Source organism: Jaculus jaculus, chromosome 10, assembly GCF_020740685.1.
Source record: "Jaculus jaculus isolate mJacJac1 chromosome 10, mJacJac1.mat.Y.cur, whole genome shotgun sequence".
Lineage (NCBI taxonomy): Eukaryota > Metazoa > Chordata > Mammalia > Rodentia > Dipodidae > Jaculus > Jaculus jaculus.
In genome coordinates this window covers 61,589,445-61,606,016 of record NC_059111.1, presented here as the reverse complement: position 1 = coordinate 61,606,016, position 16,572 = coordinate 61,589,445, and the positions used below count along the sequence as shown (strand labels likewise).

The following is a 16,572-nucleotide window of genomic DNA, read 5'->3' as shown; positions in this document are numbered from 1 at the left end:
CCATTACAGGCGTGTGCTGCCCCTTCTTTACGTGGGCTGGGAGGTTCCACCTCAGCTCTTCATACTTTTAAGACAAGAGCTCTAACCACTGAGATAACTTCCCAGTTTCACAAATTATAATTGTAACCTTCTGAAATGTTAGCATGTACTTTCCAAGGAAGTGGCATATCTAAAAACTGTAATTCTTCAGAATGAGAAAGAACAGTCAGCAATGTAGAAAGGCATCTTTTAAAAAAAAATGATGAAACATTTTTTTCCCTTTAGAGATTTATACTCATTTAGTGACAATGAATGGGAAGAATTTAAAATTCTCACCCAGTGTCTACTCTAAGTACTCAGGCCCTATGCTGTTACTTGTGAATGGAGAGCAAATGTTACTTTCTCTGCAATTCAGTGTAACAGAAGGCTGCGGAAGGTAACAGTGCTTGCCTACCATGTACAAAGGCCTGAGCTGGATATTCAGCACCAAAAAGGGAAAAACCAAATAACAGAAAGGAAGTGATACTTGTATTGAATATCATTCTAGAAATAACTGTTACAGGAACAGAAAGAAACTTATAATATTAATATGTTTTTTTTACTAGAAAAAGAAACAGCAGTCATTTATCAATGTAAATTATTATTGTTGTTGTTATTATTATTATTTTGGTTTTTCAAGGTAGGGTCTCACTCTAGCTCAGGCTATTTATTTATTTGACAGAGAAAGAGGGAACCAGAGAAAGAGGAAGAGAGAGAGAATGGCGCACCAGGACCTCCAGCCACTGCAAACGAACTCCAGATGCATGCTCCCCGTGGTGCATCTGGCTAACATGGGTCCTGGGGAATTGAACCAGGGTCCTTTTAACTTTACAGGAAAATGCCTTAACTACTAAGCCATCCCTCCAGCCCTGTAAATTATTTTTTTGAGGTAGTGTTTCATTCTAGTCCAGGCTGACCTGGAATTCACTATGTAGTCTCAGCGTGGCTTCGAACTCCCATAGATCCTCCTACCTCTGCTTCTCAAGCCGGGATTTAAAGGTGGGCACCACCATGTCCAGTATCAATATAAATTTTAAACAGTGTTACTAAAGTATGAGTGAAGTCCAACAAACTTACATATTTAAAGTGTAGAATTAAATCAGTTTTGGCACATATGTATACTATGAAATCATTACCACAATTGAGATTTTAAAAAAGAAACATGAGCCGGAGGGATGGCTTAGTGGTTAAGGTACTTGCCTACAAAGTCAAAAGACATAGGTTTTGCCATTTTGTCGGTAGACGCAGGAGGGTTCAGTGGCTCACTCGGAGGTGCTCACGGGCTGCGTTCCATCCATACCTCAGCTCTCCCTGGAAAGGGAGGGAGGCTTCGTGGATCAGGAGCGAGCCTCTGCCGCGGCAGTCAGCTCGAAGTCGCTAGGACTTCTCTCAAACTTGTGTGCTGAGGAGACTCAGATGTTGGCCTCAGCTCCTAGGCTGAATTCAACAGATTGGCTCATGAAAACTAATGTATTGAGACAAAGGAAAGGATCTGGCAGACAGCAACATCTATTATCCTGGGCTTGGCAGCAAGGAAGAGGACAAGTAGTGGAATTCCTGCAATCTGAAAACCACACTGAAAGGTGACATAGAAGCTGAACGATGGGTGGCGGAGAGAGGTATAACATTCCAGCCCCTCAATCTAGAAACATTAGTAAGAACCAACAGCAGCTTACCAGACAGAAGACTAAGGACCAGAATTCCCAGATGAAGATTGTTCACAAGAAAAAAGAACGAGGACACAGTTACAACTCATCAGCAGCTGCATGGCAGGCTATGCAAAATGGCAGGAAGAACAATTTTTCTAGTAATCCAAATTGGAACTCTAGTCTATCAAGTCGCAGTTTGCTTTTTAAATCTCAAACTAACCAGAACTATGCTGGAACCAAGTTTAGTGAGCCACCATCACCAAGTGTTCTTCCCAAGCCACCAAGCCACTGGGTTCCAGTTTCATTTAATCCTTCAGATAAGGAAATAATGACATTTCAACTTAAAACCTTACTTAAAGTACAAGTTTAAGATGAAGTACTAATATTTAAATTTAGCACTGTTTACATAGTCATGAATTGGTCTGAACCAAATTGACTTAAGGAGGTAAAACTTGTAATTTATAAGTATAATCAAGACTATCATTTATGTGCATGGTGACATATCAGTGCAATTTAAATAATTGTACTTGATAAAAGTGAACCATTCAGGTTGATTTGGGAAATAGGTGACTTTTAAAATTGTCAATTGTGGAGACAGTAGTTTACAGTCAGTCAGGTGATATATAGCTGAAATATACAGGGACTGAAAAATGTAGACATTAGGAAATTAAATGTCCTAAAGTCACCTAACTGCCAAAAGAAAATGAACTTTTACTAAAGATCTCATTTTACTAAATTGTACTTACTAATTAGTGTATGTGTGAAGGTCAGTCAGGGCTTGCTAGAACAAAGCAGTCTATGTCCAAGTGGCCCTGTTCTTTGGATCTCACTCTAGCCCAGGCTGGCCCTGAACTCAGTGATCCTACCTCAGCCTCCCAAGTGCGCTGGGATTAAAGGTATGTGCCACCATGCCTGGCTTTCTCTGTTTCTTAAGTATAGTGGATATGCATCTGCCTGCAGACGGACTAATTTTTTAAAAACTGATTTGAGTACCTAGAGAAGAAAGAGCCATGTAAATACATGTAATAAGCTTGTAACATATGTAAAGTTTTCTTTCATCCTACAAAGACTATTTTAGTATGAATTTGCTAGATGTATGACCATGGACTTTTTTCTACTAGGGCCTAATTTTAAAGGTCCCCAATTATTTTAAAGAAGCTTACCCTCATGCTAAAGTGCCAGTGCATGTACAATTGATTTGATTTTAAGCTACATATCAAAGTAAAGCCTAATATTAAGCTTATATTAAAAGATTTAAGCTGCTAAGACAATTCTTATTTTTGAGATTTAAAATTTAGTACAGGATCTCCACTCTATTCCCGTCTTTAAACCCAAAGATTCATTTTTGTTTTCACCAATCCTGATGAGACAGTGCTTGGTTCCAGTGGCTCTGATGCTTTTGGTGATTAAGTGCAATTTAGGGAGACTAAGGCAAAAGGTGTAACCTCAACCCAAAGGGTGAAAATACTAATAGCTGTTAATGCTACTAATTTGATACCCGTATTTTGCTGTTGACAAGGCAAGTTAGCTAAGTTGTAATTTTCCAAATTCTGATGCAATGTGGAAATCTTATTAAGCAAGGCAAAAGTAGACTAAAGAAATCAAGGAAGACTTCCAAGAATGGGAGAGGTCCACAAAAGAAAGGATGGGGTTACTTAATGCATATGATGTGAGTTTGAACCATGAAATTAAATAAAAATAAATTCTGCTCAAAAAAAAAAAGACATAGGTTTGATTCCTCAGGACCCACATAAGCCAGATGCACAAGGTGGCACATGCATTTGGAGTTCATTTGCAGTGGCTGGGGGCCCTGGCATACCCATTCTCTCTCTCTCTCTTTCTCTCAAATAAATAAACAAATAAAAATTTAAGCCAGGCGTGGTGGCACATGCCTTTAATCCCAGCATTAGGGAGGCAGAAGTAGGAGGATCACTGTGAGTTCAAGGCCACCCTGAGACTCTACATAGTAAATTCCAGGTCATCCTGAGCTAGAGCAAGACCCTACTTCGAAAAACAATATAAATAACAAACCCCTCCACTATTCTCAGTAGGTTTCTAGAGTGTTTTACAATCCATTCCTTCTCCATTTCATCCCTTGGTAACCACTAAGTTGGTTTCTGTCACTATAAATATGTCAGCCTGATTTCTCTCCAAATAGATGTGGTTATGCATCACATAATGATCATTTGGTTAATAATGGACCACATATATGAAGGAGACTCAGTAAGATTATAATGGAGCAGAAAAATTGCCTAGTGACTTTGTAGCTGTAGCCATAACAGTGTCCTAGTACGACCTGTTAGGTATGTGTGGTAATGCTGGTATAAATTGACCTACTCTGTTGACAGTCATATAAAAGTATGACATCTAGTATTATGTATAATACCTAAAATGGTAATAAACAAGTAATTTGGGCTGGAGAGATGGCTTAGCAGTTAAGCACTTGCCTGTGAAGCCTAAGGACCCTGGTTCAAGGTTCGATTCCCCAGGACCCACGTTAGCCAAATGCACAAGGGGGCGCACACGTCTGGAGTTCGTTTGCAGTGGCTGGAGGCCCTGGTGCACCCATTCTCTCTATATATCTGCTTCTTTCGCTCTCTGTCTATTGCTCTCAAATAAATAAATAAAATTAAACAAAATTTTAAAAAAACAAGTAATTTACTGTTTATGCATTCACAATGCTATTTTTTATTATTTTATTATTTTTTAAATGTATTTACTTATTTGAGAGAGAGAGACAAAGAGGCAAAAAGAGAATTAGTATGGATATGCCAGGGCCTCCTGTCATTACAAATGAACTCCAAATGCATGCACCACTTTATGCATGTAGCTTTATGTGGGTACTGGGAAATTGAACTTGAGCCATTAGGCTTTGCAAGCAAGCACCTTTAACTGCAGACCCATCTCCACCCCCTTGTTACTATTTTAAAGTGTATGTCCACTTAATAAAAAAGTTGACAGTAATAGAACAGTGTGCTTCCTGTATCTCATGTTAACCTCATCTCTTGACTGGATTTTTTTTAAAAATTTTGTTTATTTATTTGAGAGCGACAGACACAGAGAGAGAAAGAGACAGAGAGAGAGAGAGAATGGGTGTGCCAGGGCCTCCAGCCACTGCAAACAAACTCCAGATGCGTGCGCCCCCTTGTGCATCTGACTAATGTGGGTCCTGGGGAATCAAGCCTCGAACTAGGGTCCCTGGGCTTCACAGGCAAGCGCTTAACCGCTAAGCCATCTCTCCAGCCCTCTTGATTGGATTTATTTGTTCTTGTTCTACTGTCAAATTGCTTTGTCCTTCATGCCCATGGCTTATAAAACTTACCACAAGTGTAGCCAGGAAGTGGCCATATTAACTTACTGATTTGGAATCAACCAAAAAAGTGATTAGGTATTACAAAAGAGAAAACCAGTGACAATTATGCTTGCCCTTCAGGGATGTCCCATTCTACCACAGCTTCTGTCTTCAAGAATAAGAACAAAAAGACAGGGCCTTAAGGACATATGTCACCGGAGGTCTACTGGACTACTAAGAGCTCAAAAATGGCCTATATCAGATATGGAGAAACTTAGTTACCTGGGTTAAGAAACAGACAGAAGTGTATACCTTTCATCATCATGATCATGGCCAAAGCAAAGAATGTATTTGTGATGCTGAAGGCAAAGGCTGGACCCAGCCATGATGTTGAATTTATTGCTAACTGTGGTTTACACAGTCCATCAAGAGCTTACCACACAGTGTGAAACTGAAGCATGAGTCTGCGTGTTCTGGTGTTAACGTGGTGGAAGCATTTGTAAGGCCCACATAAGCTGACAGAGAAAAATTACTTGCCAGAGCAAATCTGACAGCGATGGGGTATAGCATATAGTTTGGGGATTTATTAGTCTGCCATCTAGGTTTGTATAAGTTCTCTGTGACATTTGTATAATGGCAAAATTGCTGAAAAACATTTCTCAGAATAGGTCCCCATTGTTAAACAATATGTGACTGAAGTAAAATATACAATTGAGAAAATTAGTCATTTGAATTTTGTGTTTTTTTTGTAGGAGCAAAGATGTGAAATTCTGTATAATGTAGTAAAAAATAAACTGGACTGTGATATAAACAAGTTCACTGATCTTGACCTGCAATGTATAGCAAAAGAAACTGAAGGGTTTGTGGCTAGAGATTTTAGAGTGCTTGTGGATCGAGCCATACATTCTCGTCTTTCTCATCAGTTTATATCCACCAGAGAAGGTATAGTATACTGCTAAAGCCTGAAAATTCTTTTTTTGTTTTTTGTTTCTCATTCTTTGAGGTAGGGTCTCACTTTCACCCAGGCTGACCTGGAATTCACTCTGTACTCTCAGGGTGGCCTCAAATTCACGGCAATCCTCCTACCTCTGCCTATGAAGTGCTGGAATTAAAGGCATGCGCCACCATGCCTGGGCCTGAAATGCTTTCTGTGGTGAGGAGATATAATTCTAGTAAGGCAGGAATGATATATATTCCATGTCTATTGTTATTTGAATAAAAAGCTGGTATTTCTGGCTAATGTGGCAGCATATTTTAAAAAGTAATAAATTGACTAAAACTACCAAAATAAGCTTGTGTTTATGTTTAAACAGAATTAGTTTTAACAACATTGGACTTCCAAAAGGCTCTCCAAGGATTTATTCCTGCATCTCTGCGAAATGTCAACCTGCATAAACCTAGAGACATGGGATGGGATAAGATTGGTGGTTTGCATGAAGTTCAGCAGATACTCATGGATACTATCCAGCTACCAGCCAAGGTAATTTAAAACCACACACACATGGTACTAATGCCCAGAAAAAGAAACCCTGAATAATTGGCTTTGTCTTTATGTCTTGGCATGCCCAATTTCCATTTCATTGAATAAGGATTTACTAAGCTACTGAAAGTGTCCAGTACCATTACAGGTTCTTTACTAGATTTTCTAAGTACTTGATATACTTGTTTGTAAATGACATACTGATGTAAATTTCACATCAGTTTCATGCGGATTCCTTCAGATTTTACTAAAGCAAAGTGAGTCATCTGCTAAGATTTAAACAAGAGGAGTGATGATAGCTGGGTGTGGTGGCGCACGCCTTTAATCCCAGCACTCGGGAGGCAGAGGTAGGAGGATCGCTGAGAGTTCGAGGCCACCCTGAGACTACATAGTGAATTCCAGGTCAGCCTGAGCTAGAGTGAGACCCTACCGCATAAAACAAACAAACAAAAAAACAAAAACAAAAAGAGGAGCGATGTAGGCGGTGGAAAGCCCTTTAGGTCCACAGGTCTGGTGGGTTAAGTGAGAAATTATATAGGAGGTGGAGAGCCCTCAGGTCCCCAGGCCTTATGGAGGAAGCCAGGTTTGCAGACTCTGGCTATCAGGCCTAGAAAGGCAGAATTGGCAGATTATGTCAACCAGGTAGATGGCAAGATAGGGGACAGCTTGTTCTTCAAGAGATCATACAGTAGATCCTAGTCTATATTATGTTGAATCTGAGACCTAAGAAATGAGGATCATTTCAGAAGATCGGGGACCCATGCAGAGAAGTGGAGAAATGAGTAAGGACATTGACTTATATGTGGCTGGATGACAGCTCCTGGCAACAGTTGTTGTCAGGGCTTAGGACCAGTGAATATGGCACAGTACCATGGATTAAAGCCTGTGTGAAAGGACATGGGCATAAAAATACCAGCTTCCTGCCCCCAGATACTGGGTCTGGGCACAGGTGTTAATATCCAAATGTGTGCAGACTGTGCCAACCTGGTGCCTTTGCAACCTCTTTCAGATTAGAATGGAAGTAGAAATGTGGTATTGCTTCTTTTATTGAATATTTGAACTAGATTTACTCAAATATTGTAACTTAGCTATATGGTTCATAATCTATGAACAGGTAGCAGTGTACTTGTTGGAAGTATACCTTCTCTGTGGTCTTTTGGTCTTAGTTTAGTTTTATTAATGTAGTACTTTTTTTTTCTTGAGGTGAGGTCTCACTCTAGCCCAGGCCGACCTATGTAGTCTCAGGGTATCCTTGAACTCACAGCAATCCTCCTACCTTGCCTCCTGAGGGCTGGGATTAAAGGCGTGTACCGCCACGCCTGGTTTCTGTATAATGTAGTACTTTTATAACACTTTAAGAAGAAGAAAATGGGGGCTGCAGAGATGGCTTAGCAGTTAAGGCACATGCCTGTGAAGCCTAAGGACCCAGGTTCAATTCTCCAGGTCCCACGTAAGCCAGATGCACACAGTGGTGCATGTGTCTGGAGTTCATTTGCAGTGGCCAGAGGCCCTGGCATGCCCATTCCCCCCCCCGCCTTTCCCTCTCTCTGTCTCTAATAAATAAAAATAAATTTTAAAAAAAGAAGAAGGAAATGGGCTTCAGTGGTTTAACTTTGGTAGTACACTTGCCTAGCATTGTCATTGGGGATCTCGCTTGAGGTAGCACACTTGCCTGGCATGGGTGAGGCCCTGGCTTCAGTCTCTAGTACTACCAAAACAAAAATAAAACAAAACAAAAAATATGCAGGAAATGGAAAAGAGTTCTGGTGCAATTACCTGTGTTTTATATAGGATATATCCACAGTCCAATTAGTAATCACTGGTTAATTCTTTGAGTTGACTAATTATTTTTGGTAGTTTTATTTCTGTTATCATGCTACTACTAATAAAGAGAGGTGGCAGTTAACATCATCTGAATCCTTTTTCTCTATATGTTGATCTTTGCTGATCAGTCATTTTTTTATTAATTTTTTTTTCAGTTTTTCAAGGTAGAGTCTCACTCTAGCCAGGCTGACCTGGAATTTACTATGTAGTATCAGGATGGCCTTGAACTCACAGTGATCTTCCTACCTTGGCCTCCCCAGTGCTGGGATTAAAGACATGCACCACCATACCTGGCTCTTTATTAATTTTATTTTATATGTTATAAACTATGCTATATACTCTTTTGTAAAAAATACTGTATTTATTTTGGGGGGCCAGATAGAGAATGGGTGTGCCAGGACCTCTAGCCATTGCAAACAAACTCCAGATGCATGCGCCACCTTGGGCATCTGGCTTATGTGGGTACTGGGGAATCAAACCTAGGTTCTTAGGATTCACAGACAAGCACCATAACCACTAATCCATCTCCCCAACCCACATTATATTCTTTATTAAAAATTTTATTGGGCTGGAGAGATGGTTTAGCAGTTAAGCGCTTGCCTATGAAGCCTAAGGACCCCAGTTCAAGGCTCGATTCCCCAGGACCCACGTTAGCCAGATGCACGAGGGGGTACATGCGTCTGGAATTCGTTTGCAATGGCTGGAGGCCCTGGTGCACCCATTCGCTCACTCTCGTGCTCTCTCTCTCAGTCTCTCTCTCTCTGCCTCTTTCTCTCTGTTTGTCACTCTCAAATAAATAAATAAAAATTAAAATAAAAAATATTTATTTTTAATTGACAACTTCCATAATTGTAGACAATAACCCATGGTAATTTCTTCCCTCCCCCCACTTTCTCCTTTGCAACTCTACTCTCCATCATACCCCTTCCCCCCTCCATCAGTCTCTCTTTTATTTTGATGTCATCATCTTTTCCTCCTATTATGATGGTCTTGTGTAGGTAGTGTCAGGCACTGTGAGGTCATGTATATGCAGGCCATTTTGTGTCTGGAAGAGCACATTGTAAGGATTCCTACTCTTCCTTTGGCTCTTCCATTCTTTCTGCCACCTCTTCCGCAATGGACCCTGAGCCTTTTCTTAGAAGGTGTGATAGAGATATTGCAATGCTTAGCACTCCTCTGTCATTTCTTCTCAGCACCATGGTGCATTCTGAGTCATCCTAAGGTTACCACCATCTGAAAAGAGAAGCTTCTCTAGCCAAAAGTGAGGGTAAGATTATATTCTTTTATCTCTTCAACCCTGCTCCCATTTCCCTGGGGGCCTCCTCAGTGGGATATCATATTCACCGTGGGATCATAAAGGCCCCAGTTAGTCCCTGTGGGGTAGCGGGGGTGGGAGGACCATGCCTCAGGGTATTTCTACCCATGTTATCTGAGCCATGGCAGGCCTATTGACAGTCTGATTTAGTGTTGGGTTCTCAGTAGCCTCTGGATTTCTGCTTTGATGTGTTTTGATTAATCCTCATCACCCTGGAGCTGGCTATCAGGCTAGCAGTAAGAGAAGAACTCATGTCACCACTTCCTCTACAATTTTTCCTGGGCCACAGCAGATGGGGTAGAAGTGGCATGTCTTGTGGTGGGCATTCGGCTGTCTTTTTGTCTTATTGATGGATCTCAATTCTCCTCCATTTTCTTTGCCTCATTCTGAAAAACAAAACAGATTCTCCAACCAATAGTGAGAGGAAGCCAGGCGTGGTGGTGCACGCCTTTAATCCCAGCTCTCAGGAGGCAGAGGTAGGAGGATCGCTGTGAGTTCAAGGCCACCCTGAGACTCCATAGTGAATTCCAGGTCAGCCTGGGCTAGAGTGAGACCCTACCTCAAAAAAAAAAAAAAAAAAAATAATGAGAGGATCGTGGGTTAAAGGGAATATACGAAGTTATTTGAGAAACTTTTTCATGTGTAAGCCCACTCTTATTCTCCAGAGAGCATTGAGGGCTTCTCTCTGAAGTCTATGAGTTTCCTGACCATGGGATTCTGACTTGGTTTCCTGTACCAGATATGAGTTATTTCCTACTGAGTGGGCCTCGTGTCCAGAGAACAGTTGGTTACCTGCAGAGGCTGTGTGCCGCTATTGCACAAGTGTGTGTTTCTTGTCTGACTGGTTGATTTTGTAGTCTGCAGGGTCCCCTCTTATTCATTTCATACTGTAGCTAACCATTGTCTTCCAGCACTATGAGGGCTAGTCCAGAAGTAGCTAGTTTCTCTATTGGTTCCAGCATGGTATTCCAAAGACCTGTAACCACATCCTGTAGCATCTTCTGCAATAGGGTCTTAACTTTTACCTCTGGCAGGTAATCAAGTATTTTGGCAATGGCCTACATTGTTTTGGGGACCTCATGAGTCTCCCTGGACAACAGCTCACTGTGATGATTAATCATTTTTTAGACTTAGTCTCTTTATCATATTTTTAATATTTTTCAGTACCCAGAATTATTTGCAAACTTGCCCATTCGACAGAGAACAGGAATATTGCTATATGGTCCTCCTGGAACAGGAAAAACCTTATTAGCTGGGGTGGTTGCACGTGAGAGTGGAATGAATTATATTAGTATCAAGGTATGTGTACCTTTTTCTTCATTTTAAAAAATATTTTATTTATTTGAGAAAGAATATAGGTGTACTAGGGCTTTTATGTTCTTTTGAAGTCAAATTGTCAGGCACTATAAACAGAATTATGCATAAATTATCAGATTAAAAAGTGAAACCTGCCAAGTGTGGTGACACACATCTTTAATCACAGCACTTGGGAGGTAGAGGTAAGAGGATTGCTGTGAGTTTGAGGCCAGCCTAAGACTACATAGTGAATTTCAGGTCAGCCTGGGCTAGAGTGACAACCTACTTCGAAAAACCAAAAGAAAGACAGAAAGAAAAAAACTTACTTAAAAGAAGAGAAAACCTCTACGACTAGAAGCTAGAGACTACTGGAAGAGAAAGTGGGTTTGAATGCTTCTGTTACTTGCTGGCGCTTCAAGCACTGATGGACAAAGACCAACACTTTTCTACCTAACCTATTTGGGATTCTGAGACACATGGTTGCATTCTTTTTATACTTGTTACTAGAATTTAGTTCTGCTCTTTTTCTCTAAATACACTTTTTTTGTTGTTTGTTGTTTGCATTTTGTTGTTTTTCAAGGTAGGGTCTCACTCTAGCCCAGGCTGACCTGGAATTCACTCTGTATTCTCAGAGTGGCCTCAAACTCACAGAGATCCTCCTACCTCTGCTTCTCGAGTGTTGGGATTAAAGGTATGTACCACCACGCCCAGTTCTAAACACACTTTTTAAGATTAATGCTTGTTGAAACAAGCAGGGGTTGCTATCCTACTATCTGACAAGGTAGACTTCAGTCCAACATTAGTCAAGAGAGGTAAGGAAGGTCACTTAATATTGATTAAGGGCACACTCCAACAGGAGGACATTACAATCTTAAACATATATGCACCTAACATGGGGGCTCCCACATTCATCACTATTATTATTCACTATTAGAACTAACATCACAGATAACACCAAACACATAGGGGTGGTGGTTGACTTTAACACCCCACTCTCCTCAATTGACAGGTCATCCCAGGAAAAAATAAACAGAGAGGCATCTGGACTAAATGAGGTCATAGAAGGAATGGACCTAACAGATATATATGACATTTTATCCAAATGCTGCAGAATATACATTCTTTTCAGCAGCGCATGGAACATTCTCTAAAATAGACCAAATATTAGAACACAAAGAAAATCTTAACAAATACAGGAAAATTGAAATAATTCCTTGCATTCTGTCTGACCACAGTGGAATCAAACTACAAATCAATAGCAAGAAAGGCTATAGAGCATACACAAAATCATAGAAACTAAATACACTACTAAATGATGAATGGGTCAATGAAGAAATCAAGAAGGAAATCAAAAAATTTATAGGCCAGGCGTGGTGGTGCACGCCTTTAATCCCAGCACTCGGGAGGCAGAGGTAGGAGGATCGCCGTGAGTTCAAGGCCACCCTGAGACTACAGAGTTAATTCCAGGTCCGCCTGGACCAGAGTGAGACCCTACCTCGAAAAACAAAAAACAAACAAACAAAAAAATTTATAGAGTCAATAATGAGAACACAATATACCAAAATCACTGGGACACAATGAAGGCAGTTCTAAGAGGTAAATTTATAGCTTTAAGTGCCTATATTAAGAAATTAGAAAGGTCTCAAGTAAACAACCTAATGCTTGCCCTTAAAGCCTTGGAAAAAGAAGAACAAGGCAAATCAAAAATCAGTAGATGGGAAGAAATAATAAAGATCAGGGCAGAAATTAATGAAATAGAAACAAAAAAAAACCAATCCAAAGAATTAATGAAACAAAGAGTTGGTTCTTTGAAAGGATAAACAAGATTGATAAACCCTTAGCAAATCTGACCAAAAGAAAGAGAGAAGAGACACAATTTAATAAAATTAGAGATGAAAAAGTAACATCCCAACAGATGCCAGAGAAATTCAAAAAATCATAGGGACATACTATAAAAGCATATACTCCACAAAGTATGAAAATCTGAAAGAAATGGATGATTTCCTTGACTTATATGACCTACCTAAATTAAATCAAGATGAGATTAATCACTTAAATAGACCTTTAACAAACATGGAGATCCGAACAGTTATCAAAAATCTCCTAACTAAAAAAAGCCCAGGCCCAGATGGATTCACTGCTGAATTTTACCAGACCTTCAAGGAAGAGCTAACACCATTGCTTCTTAAGCTTTTCCATGAAATAGAAAAATAAGGAATTCTACCAAACTCCTTCTATGAGGCCAGCATCACCCTGATACCAAAACCAGGCAAAGATAGAACAAAAAAAGAAAATTACTGACCAGTCTCCCTCATGAACATAGATGCAAAAATTCTCAACAAAATATTGGCAAACAGAATACAAGAGTATATCAAAAAGATCATTCACTCTGACCAAGTAGGCTTTATCCCAGAGATGCAGGGATGGTTCAATATATGCAAATCTATAAATGGAATACATCATATAAATGGATTGAAGGACAAAAATCACATGATCATCTATTAGACGCAGAGAAAGCGTTTGACAAGATCCAACATCCCTTCATGATAAAAGTCCTACAGAGACTGGGACTAGAAGTAACATGTCTCAATATAATAAAGGCTATTTATGACAAGCCTACAACCAACATATTACTAAATGGGGAAAAACTGGAAGCTTTTCCACTAAAATCAGGAACAAGACAAGGGTGTCCATTGTCCCCACTTTTATTTAATGGAGTTCTGGAAGTCTTAGCCATAGCAATAAGACAAGAGACACACATAAAAGGAATACAAATTGAAAAGGAAGAGATCAAGTTATCATTCTTACAAATGACATGATTCTATATATAAAGGACCTTAAAGACTCTACTAGCAAATTGTTAGAGCTGATAAAAACCTACAGCCACATAGCAGGATACAAAATAAATACACAGAAATCAGTAGCCTTCATATATGCTAACAACAAACACAAAGAGGATGAAATCAGAGAATCACTCCCATTCACAATTGCATCAAAAATAAATAAATAAATAAATAAAAGTACCTTGGAATAAACCTAACCAAGGAAGTAAAGAATCTCTACAATGAGAACTTTAAAACACTCAAGCGAGAAATTGCAGAAGATTCTAGTAAGTGGAAAAACATCCCTTTTTCCTAGATTGGAAGAGTCAATATTGTGAAAAAAGATTAATGCTTGTGCTTATCAGAAAGTTCTTAGGAAGTAACCAATTCCCTTTTAGGAGATCATTGGTTTGGGCTGACTCTCCAGTGGGAAGGAAACCAGTTCACTGTGGATGGGTCTGGGAAAATCCTGGGAGATGTCATTAAAGAAACCCTTCGTGGATGCCAGCACCTCATATCTAATATTTTGCCTCAGTTACTTCTTGTTCTGTCCTCTAACCGTATCATTCTCTGCTTGCATTGAGGAATACCATTAGATACTATATGGTAATGGATGACAAGAGGCTAGGTGTCAGAGCTTCTTTAACTTGGTCTTTGGTAGGTAGTGGTGTTTCACAGATCAGTTTAGGAGCTACTTACTTAGCTTTAAAATAAGAAAGGCTATACTTCTTTTCTGTATGGCTTTATGTAATGTAGTTAGTTTTGGACTTTTAGGAAAGGCGGTATTTTTTCAAATCCTATTCAGATAAATTAGTTATAATAGTTGGAGATGCTAATTAAGTCATGTCTCCATAAATATTTTGGGCATCTCCAAAGATTTGAGATCGATGGAACTTTGTCCCTTCTTAAACCATCCACCACCTCACTGAACAAGTGAGTATTCAGTACTTAGGGGTAAACACTGTTTGGCACTAAAGATTCAGCATGGAGCAGAACTCTGTTTCTGGAGTTTACATTCTATTAGTGGAAGGAGGCCTTAAGCAGTTAGTCACATATAAAATAAAATCTACTGCTGGGCGGTGGTCAGTACAACACAGGAGAAAAATCACAGTAAGAAGCCATGGAGTAGCTGGGGTGGGTCTCAAATGACATTGTCAGGCAAGGGTTTTCAGAAGAGCCAGGATATTTTCACAGAGATCTATTTTTTTGTTTGTTTGTTTGTTTTGTTTTTTGAGGTGGGGTCTCACTCTATCCCAGGCTAACCTGGAATTCACTATGTAATCTCAGGGTGGCCTCTAACTCACAGCAGTCCTCCTACCTCTGCCTCTCTAGTGCTAGGATTAAAGGTGTGCACTACCACACCCGGCTTGACAGAGCTCTAGAGGAAATAAATCTACAAGCCTTGAGAAGACCTGAGACAAATGTTCTAGGCAGAGAAAATCTAAGGGTAGGAACTTGTGGTATACTTACTTCAGCACACATTAATTTTTAAAATTTACTTTAGAGACATCTGTTTTAAATAGAAATTTCCATGATTTATTTGGGCTTCGTGAAAACCAAAAGCTATATTTTGTTTCTAATTAATTTCATCTTAATGCTTAATGTTTATTTTATTTAACCAGGGGCCAGAGTTACTCAGCAAATATATTGGAGCAAGTGAACAAGCTGTTCGGGATATTTTTGTCAGGTTGGTTCTTTCTGAATACTTTTTAAGTAATTTACTCCATCTTTAATTAGTCATGCTTTTTGGTTTTGTATTTTGAAGAGCTAATGTTTGAAACCTGTGGTTTATGTGAATTACCAATAAGCTACCAGAATAAGGATTCTGTTTTACTAAATGCTATGTAAACATACTTCATTGTCAGTATTGAATTTTGGAGATTATTTGATGTTGTATTCATAATATCAAATATTCCTGAAAGTAGAATCATTAGTCATTATCAAATAAGGACCAGATTGGATTCTTTTCTTTTAGTCAGAGTCTTTCTCTATAGCACAGGCTAGCCTTGAACACACGATCCTTCTGCTTCAGCCTGCTCACAGATGTGTACCTGACTTTCAGATTAGATTTTCTTTTTTCTTTTTAAAGATTTGTTTTCATTTTTTTAATTTACTTGAGAGTGGCAGAGAGGGGGGAGGCAGAGAGGGAGAGAGAGAATGGGCACGCCAGGGCTCAGGCCACTGCAAATGAACTCCAGATGCGTGCGCCTCCTTGTGCATCTGGCTAACATGGGTCCTGGGGAATCGAGGCTTGAACCTGGGTCCTTAAGCATCACAGGCAAGTGCTTAACCGTTAAGCCATCTCTCCAGCCCCTTTTTAAAATTTTTTTATGTTTTGGGTTTTATTGAGGTAGGGTCTCATTCTAGCCCAGGCTGATCTGGAATTCACTATGTAGTCTCAGGGTGGCATTGAATTCATGGTGATCCTCCTACTTCTGCCTCCCAAGTACTGGGATTAAAGCATGCATCACCATGCCTGGCTCATCTCCTTTCTTTTTTTTAAAAAAAATTATTTATTTATTAGAGAGAGAGAGAAGGAGAAAGAGACAGGAAGTATGGCACACCAAGGCCTCTTGCTATTGCATACAAATTCCAGATGTAGGTGCCACTTTGTGCATCTGGCTTTGCAAAGATACTGGGGAATTAAACCCCAGCCAGCAGGCTTTGTAAGCAAGCATTTTAACTGCTAAGCCATCTTGCCAGCCTGTGTGTGTGTGTGTGTGTGTGTGTGTGTGTGCGTGTGCGCGCGCGCGCGCATGCGCGTACGCATGTGGGCATAGTAGGTGTACATTTGTGTATATGTGTCAATATGTGTGGCTGTGTGCGTGCATGAGTGCTTGTGCATGGAGGCCAGAGGTTGACATTAAGTGTCTTCC

At 39.9% G+C, this 16,572-nt stretch overlaps 2 protein-coding genes across 2 annotated transcripts in view; both read left to right on the top strand.

The window, feature by feature from the left end:
- Positions 1–16,572, top strand: part of Pex1 (peroxisomal biogenesis factor 1) — an 86,943-nt gene that overhangs the window by 57,058 nt on the left and 13,313 nt on the right. The window contains exons 14-17 of the mRNA XM_045160225.1: positions 5,712–5,901; positions 6,273–6,439; positions 10,743–10,877; positions 15,319–15,383. Of these exons, the coding sequence (XP_045016160.1) occupies positions 5,712–5,901; positions 6,273–6,439; positions 10,743–10,877; positions 15,319–15,383 (557 nt within the window). The remainder of the gene's footprint in view (positions 1–5,711; positions 5,902–6,272; positions 6,440–10,742; positions 10,878–15,318; positions 15,384–16,572) is intronic.
- Positions 1,472–2,122, top strand: LOC101611187 (proline-rich nuclear receptor coactivator 2-like). The gene has a single exon (XM_045160231.1). The coding sequence runs from the start codon at positions 1,621–1,623 to the stop codon at positions 2,035–2,037; it is 417 nt and encodes a 138-aa protein (XP_045016166.1). The 5' UTR covers positions 1,472–1,620; the 3' UTR covers positions 2,038–2,122.